The 7,310-nt window shown below is 57.1% G+C and overlaps 1 protein-coding gene across 1 annotated transcript; it reads left to right on the forward strand.

Moving 5' to 3' along the window:
* The first annotated feature begins 204 nt into the window (after positions 1 to 204).
* Barhl1 (BarH like homeobox 1) lies at positions 205 to 6,525 on the forward strand. The gene is made up of 3 exons (XM_046451274.1): positions 205 to 670; positions 4,452 to 4,674; positions 6,231 to 6,525. Exons 1-3 carry the CDS (start codon positions 205 to 207, stop codon positions 6,523 to 6,525), a joined length of 984 nt encoding a protein of 327 aa, XP_046307230.1.
* Positions 6,526 to 7,310: the final 785 nt, after the last annotated feature.

Consider the following 7,310-nt stretch of genomic DNA (forward strand, 5'->3'; position numbering starts at 1 on the left):
ACGCGCTGAGCCCTTTTGGATCTAATGCGCACAGGAGGTTGGCCCCAAGCTCCAGAGCTCCCCCAAGGCTGAACTCTGTCCAAGGTGCCCGCAGGCTCCCTGCCCGCCTTCCCCATGCCAGTCCGCAGCTAGGGGCAGGGGCAGCAGCGGCTGGGGTTGGGGGTGGGTGGGGAGCTTTGGGGGAGGACAGGACGCAGCTTGGCTATGGAAGGCTCCAATGGTTTTGGGATCGACTCCATTCTCTCCCACCGTGCGGGCAGCCCCGCCCTTCCCAAGGGGGACCCCTTGCTCGGGGACTGCCGCTCACCCTTGGAGCTGAGTCCACGCTCGGAGAGCAGCAGCGATTGCTCTTCACCAGCCTCGCCAGGAAGGGACTGTCTGGAGACGGGCACCCCACGGCCTGGTGGGGCATCGGGCCCAGGTTTGGACTCCCACCTGCAGCCAGGGCAGCTCTCAGCCCCAGCCCAGTCGCGCACCGTCACCTCCTCCTTTCTGATCAGGGACATCCTTGCCGACTGCAAACCACTCGCGGCCTGTGCACCCTACTCTAGCAGCGGGCAGCCAGCAGCCCCTGAGCCTGGGGGCCGCCTTGTGGCCAAGGCCGGGGAGGACTTTAGAGACAAGCTGGACAAAAGTGGCAGCAACGCCTCATCAGACTCTGAGTATAAAGGTAAGAAAACAGGAGGCAAAACCTTGGGGGATGGTATATTTCTAAAATCTGTTATTTAAAACTTGAGGGTACACATGCAGAAACATGCACACTCTCACCCCAGAGCTCCCCCAGGGCCCTTGTGGAGCAGTTGGTTTTGCTTGAAACTTTTGGCCAGGCCCATGGTTGTATTTCTGAGCAACAAAGGGTCCAGGGGAAAGAGTGGGAGCTGGTGAGGGATATTGTGTGCCTGTGGACAGAGTTCTCAAAATGCACAAAATAAACTTTCTAAACTTGGAGTGGGACCACCAGTGGTGCCAGTGGACAGCAGCAGGTCTCTGCCTGGTCAGTGGCTCTCTAAGAGGCCGCACAGCAATGGGAGGCCTGAAGGGTGCTGTTTGTAGAAGCCAAAGCCTGGCAGGAAAATTTCGGCTGGAGTTCTGGGTACAGTCAGGGTTTTCTGACTTTTAATCTGAATTTCACAATGAGAAGGGAAACAGGGCTTTCCCTCCCACCGGGCCCAGTGCTACCCGCCCCGTGAACCATGCAGAAGAACACGTTCACTTCAAAGGAGAAATCGCACGGAGCTGGCCATCGAGCTGGCACAGGCTGGGAGGTTTGGTGGAGAGAGACAGCCACCACACTACGCAGTGCTGTTTGGATTTTCGTGCTTTGAGCAATCCAGGTTGTAGCAAGACCCAGAGGCTCCTGCACCACGGCCCTGCTTCCCTCCTTGGGGCTGGTGCCCCTGCACTTGCCTTTTCACCCTGTGAATTTTCGTTGTTGTTCTTCTTCCCTTTTTGTTCCCTCTTAACAAGGGAGCTGAGATCAGGACTGAGGGGGAAAGGGGAAAGGAAGGGAGACGGAAAGAAGAAAAAAAGGAAAGACTGGAGGGAAGGGGGGAAAAATTTCTTAGTTTTGTTTCTGATCCTCGGCTGCTACCTCAGCTTTACTGTCTGTTGGGGTCAGAGGCATAAAGTTCTTTTTTGGAAGAAGTCAAGAAGCACAAGGTGAGAAGGAGAACCAGGGCTTTGGGGAGAGAGTTCTGTGTCTCCATCCTGCAGAAAACTAGGAGTTGGTTCAGGCTGCTCACAGCTCTGTCAGAACCCTGGAATTCTTTTCACAAGACAAAATTTTCCTATAAAGGCAGCTCCTTTATTGTCTCAGGGGTCTGCATTTCTTAGCTCCTATTTATATCAAGCCCTCAAAAAAATTTTAGGAAGTCTCATTTAACACAAAATATAAGAATTCATTTGGAGACAGACCCTGACTCCAAATTGAAAACCATCTAGGGGTCTTATTTCACATCCTATTTCTCTCTACTTCCTCGTGTAAATGGCCGAAACCTCCTTCAGCTAGGCTGGACCAGTCATCCCTAGAAAACAGGCAGGTTAGACTAGAGCACTAAGGAAGAAATCCGGAGGCATGCTAGACCTTGGACCAGAGACCCTTGCTCCTCCCTTAGGGCCTGTTTAGAGAGGCAAAGAAAACTTGCCTTGGAGAAAGACAGGTGTGTGTGTTGGCGGGGGTGGGGGGTGGCGGTGGTGATGAAATATAATTTATAACATCCTGTTTATTTACAATTTGCAACAATGTCTACCACCACCACCCAGCTTTGTAGTTAGAGCAAGCAGCAAGAATCTCCAGCTTTGCTCGAACTTACAGTTTGGTTTGTTCTCCTTGCATGTTTTTGCCCCAATAAGAATTTTAGGAGAGGTTTAATTTAAGATAATTGGATATCAGTTTTCTTCTCCTGTCCCTAATGATATCTGATCAGGGAGGTGATGAGGGCTGGCTGTCTACATATCACTTATATAGGCTTGGAGGAGCAGGGGTAGGTCTCCCCCACCCCTAGGGGGTAGGTCTCCCCCACCTTTGCATTTAAAAAGCCCTAGGGTGAAAAAGTGAGGAGGGCCTGGGGCACAAAGGCTGTGCCTGGAATGTTTCCCCAGTGTGGGGACAACCTTTTCAGAGTTAGGAAGTTTGGCTCAGACGGACACATGGAGCCAGCTGTGGAAGACAGTCAGTGGGGCATTTAAGTGGTCACCTCCCCAGCCACTATCAATGCTGAGTCATTTCTTCCAAGGAGGGCAGGGGGAAAGGCCAGTCTCATCACAAGTTTCTAATACCAAAGGTTTCTCAGCCTAACATTGAATGAAGTTGAAGGGGGAGCCCAGCTTTGAAGTAAGGCATCCTTAACAGTAGTGATGGGAGTCAAGATGCAGGAGAAAACAAACCACATCTTTGCTCCAGGCAGGGAGAGGTTGCTGGAACATTGAGCTGTAGCTTCCAGACCTAAGTCTGGGAAGGGGAGGCCCCCTGGCTGGGTCTGCCCCCAGCCACCAAAGCCTATGCTAGAGAGCTCTTGGAGTTTTAAAAACCCAGTAGCTGATCTGTTCTTCCTGAGTGGGGGATTTTCATAAATAGCCCAGGTCAGTAGGTTAAAAAGTAAGATTTCTGTAATATTGAGTTTGAGGTTTGGTTAATCCTTTCCCTAAACTTGTGTTAACTTTCTCAGCATGCACGAATCCAACTCATTTTTCCTCTCACCCTAACACAACCCCATCTCTGGTGATGGCTGTGTCTTCAAGAAGTCCAGCCTGCCAGGCAGGAACTGCATGTGTCTGCAGCAGAAAGCCTCGCCCTCTCTTGCCAGGTTCCGCACCAGGTGCCGGCAGGCCAGTCGGGAAGCATTGCCTTTCTGGCTGAAAAGCTTCGCTCCCTAGTGGCTCAATTAACCGGATTATTGTTTCCTACAGAGAGAAATCAACTCGAATTCAGCTGAACCCTGACACTGCAAACGCCACACACAATGAAACTCACCATAAAAGAAAATTTAAAAAGGGGGGGAGCCCCAGCCAGCACCCTCAGTTTTGGAGAAGTGGCCTATTTAGTTTTACAGTCTCTTTAGGGGGGACAAGGAGGGGCTGCGTCCTGCTTGTGGGATTAAGTGTGCGCTTTCTGACAGTCTACCCCAAACGAAAGCAGGGGAAAAGGAAATGACCCAAGTCGTTCTAGGTTCCATCTTTGGACCTCAGGAGCGGGGACCCCGGTGCTGTTCTGTCCCGACCGAGGGACTAACGAGATCTCCGCGCGGGTGTAGTGGGAGCCCCAGTGGGCAATGAAATGACAACGAAACCTAAGGAAGCATAGACCTCGCTCGGTTGGCGCACCGGGGCAGACGGAGCGGTTTCTCTGGCAGATCCCGGCGCCGGCCTTCGGCCGCGCCCAAGTTCGTAGGACGCTAAGAGCCGAGAGAACTTTGACCCTAGATCGGTAGCCACACAGGGCCCGCGTGTGGTGCTTGTACAGTTATTTTATTCTTCAGGACAATGAACTGCCGCGGGGTGACAGGCTCTTGTCCCTCCACGCGGGATTCTCCCCGAACCCCAGCTTTCAGCTCTCTCCCTTCCCCTCACCGACTGGCCGGGCGAATGCGGCCCCGATGCTGCGGAGCCCACCCTCAGACACCCGGGTGCCCTCCTCCGACGGGTCGGTGAGGTCGCTCACTGTGGCTCCCTTCTGGGTCCAAGGAGCACAGCGCAGGAGCGCGGCGGGGAGAAAGCGGCTCAGGGTTCCTTCTCCCCGGGGCCGCCCGCGGCTCTCAGCCTCCTGTGCTCCGGCCGGCGTCCCCCTCAGTCAGGGTTCATGCCCTGTTTCGGGGGGCCGGGAGTCCCGGCTCCAAAGGCGGTGCTGCGGTCCCCACGCGCTTAGGTGCTGCGGGGCCATCGATGTCCCAGGCCGCGTTTGCACAAGCACCACCAGCCGGCGGGCCGGCGCTGACTCGCCACTGTCTCCGCAGTGAAGGAGGAGGGAGACCGCGAGATCTCCAGCTCTCGGGACAGTCCCCCAGTGCGCCTGAAAAAGCCACGCAAGGCGCGCACCGCCTTCACCGACCATCAGCTGGCGCAGCTGGAGCGCAGCTTCGAGCGGCAGAAGTACCTGAGCGTGCAGGACCGCATGGAGCTGGCCGCCTCGCTCAACCTCACCGACACGCAGGTCAAGACCTGGTACCAGAACCGCAGGTGAGGCTCTCTGCGCGAGGGGCTGGGAAAGGTCCTTCCCTTGCAGATCCGGGAGGGGACCCAGATTCCACATTCTGGCTCTAAGGAGGGGCCCCCTGAGTCCCCTATTCTGTAAAAGCGAGGAAATTGAGGCCCTGAGGGGAGAAGACTTTGCCCCAGGTCCCACAGTGAGGGACAGAAAAGAGACTAGACTCAGAATCCCTATGAGGTCCAAGACCTGCCCCCACCCCAGCCTGGGCCTTCCCCCAGCCCCCACCAGAACCCCCGAGTTCTCCCAGTGGAAGCCCCAGGGCATGGAAGGGGTGTGGACCTTGATCCCCCCAGAGTCCTGCAGGAGAGGACCAGCAGGCAGCAGCCCTTGCCTGCTGTAGCCCTGCCTGTCCAGGCGGCTGTGGCTGTGCCTCGGCATTTGCTGGGCTCTTTGGGACTCCCCAGTTTTCCCAGTCAGGAAAGGGTCTCCGGGGTAAACTGATTTTTCCCCAGTTCCTTGGGAGCATAGTGACTGAAATATTAGTGTTGGGGCACTGGTCTTGAATCAGTTTCCCAATCTTCCTCCTAAATACATCTACACACACACACACACGCAACCCACAGTGACACACACCGACATACAACTCACAGTCCTGTATACCCACAGTGGCTCACATACTTAGCAGAGGCAGGAATGGTGCTTTTTATAAACAAGCCTCAGAACACGCAGCCCCATTAATAATAAATATGATTACTGCTCCAGGCATCAATAATTAAGGCCCGTTGCAGTAATTACACAATTATGATGATGATGAATAATTTAGGGAGGGAGATGAGCTGGTGTGGCTGAGCCCACCCCAGTGGAACCCCGACTGATCTGCCCAGCGTCACCTGCAAGTGAGCCCTGGGCTCCCAGTCTGAATTTTCTAAACTACCCAGGTCCATAGCTTGCCCAGTCCAGTGACCTCCCAACTTCAGGGCCTTACTGGATGCAGAGTTAGCCCCCAGCCTCAAACCTGGGTGTTCAGGGATGGTATGCATATGGAGGTGTGGCAATTTGGCAGAGCCGTTGGTGTATGTTGGGCCAGCCACCTTACAGTGGAGGTTTAACTCATGGGGCTTGCTTCTAGTGGTGGCCAGACCTCCACTGCCTCTGCTGCTGTCTCCTGAGTGATCTGACTTCATAAGGTCCTCCCAAGGGACACATATGAAGGGTGGGGAGAGCCCCAGCCTGGAGCTCCAAGGGTTGTGATGGCCTGGGCAGAATGTGGCAGGCGAGGTTATGGCCCAGTTTTGGGTGGGATAGCCTGGCTTAAAACATGGGCTTTGCCCTTCTCAGACCACCACAAAAACCACACCTCAGTTTTTTAATCTTCAAAATAGGGATAACAGCCGTGGAAGACCAGTGAAAGATTAAACGAAATGATGCCTGTAATGCATGTGAACAGTGTCCGGTGCTCCGTTGTTTATTAACAAATGGTGCCTCTGGCCTCCCTGCAGGCTCTCTGGGCCAAGCATTCGGGAGGGGCAGGGGTGGGAGGCGCTCTCGTCCTGACCCCGCGGTACGCGTTTATTTCTGTCCCCAGGACTAAATGGAAGCGACAGACCGCCGTCGGGCTGGAGCTGCTGGCAGAGGCGGGCAATTACTCAGCGCTCCAGCGGATGTTCCCGTCGCCTTATTTCTACCCGCAGAGTCTGGTTTCCAACCTGGACCCTGGTGCCGCGCTCTACCTGTACCGCGGCCCCAGCGCGCCGCCTCCGGCCCTCCAGAGACCTCTGGTGCCCCGCATCCTCATCCACGGACTCCAGGGCGCCAGCGAGCCACCCCCGCCGCTGCCCCCGCTGGCCGGCGTCCTCCCGCGCGCCGCGCAGCCTCGGTGAGGCGCCCGCCCGCCCCCGGCCGCGCTCCGTGGCCTCGGGCCACGCTCGGCGTCCGTCCCTTTCGCCCGCCTCTTCGGGCGCTCGCGCTTCGACGCCCCGGGGCGGGGGCTGCCTGGCTCTCCGCGGCGCCCCACCCAGTGTCCCCGAAGGGTCAAATGCCAAGTCCACTGAGGCCCGGACCCAACTGCGGCTCCCTACCCCCTCGGCGGCGTCCTCTCTCCGGCCGCCCCACTTCCACCCACCGAAGTACGTCCGCGCCACCGCCCGTCTCCAGCCCTCCCGCTCTGCCCGCTCCTCCAGGCGCCCCTTGCCCGCCCCCAGGAGCGGGCGGGGGTGACCCCCTGTCTCCCCCCTCCCTCTGCCCTTCCCTGCTCGCCGGGGACCGTCTCCCCGCGCCCCTGCGGGCTCGGCGGGGGAGCGGCGCGCGGAGGTCCACCCGCTCAGGCTGCGGCGCCCAGGCCGCGGCTCCGCTGTACATACCGTGTGCAAAGTGTATATGAAGTTATTTATTCGTGACCCATGAGCCCGTGACCGTGTCCGTGAATCAGTGAGTCTGTGGCCTGTGCCCTCCCCTCTGGGTGGGGCAGGGAGGCCGAGGGCTCGCCCGCCGCCCCGGCCCCGCCTCCGCCTCCAGCCCGGTCCCCGGGTCGGCCAGGCCTCTTGGGTTCTCTTTTTTAAATGTCGAAATAAACTTCTTACAAACGACCTGGCGCCTGTCCGCGCTCCCGTCCGTCGGCCCGCGCTGAGGCCCTCTCCCATTCCTTGGCAAGAACCGTTTGCCTCTC

This window comes from Marmota monax, unplaced genomic scaffold (assembly GCF_021218885.2).
Source record: "Marmota monax isolate L192 unplaced genomic scaffold, Marmota_monax_Labrador192_F-V1.1 WCK01_AAM20220418_F8-fsc00020, whole genome shotgun sequence".
Lineage (NCBI taxonomy): Eukaryota > Metazoa > Chordata > Mammalia > Rodentia > Sciuridae > Marmota > Marmota monax.

Excerpts from the sequence above, each read along its gene's own strand:
- Barhl1 (XM_046451274.1), top strand. The coding sequence starts at position 205 with ATGGAAGGCTCCAATGGTTTTGGGATCGACTCCATTCTCTCCCACCGT. Across the intron at positions 671-4,451 it reads ATCAGACTCTGAGTATAAAG|TGAAGGAGGAGGGAGACCGC; the intron begins GTAAGAAAACAG and ends CTGTCTCCGCAG. Across the intron at positions 4,675-6,230 it reads ACCTGGTACCAGAACCGCAG|GACTAAATGGAAGCGACAGA; the intron begins GTGAGGCTCTCT and ends TTCTGTCCCCAG.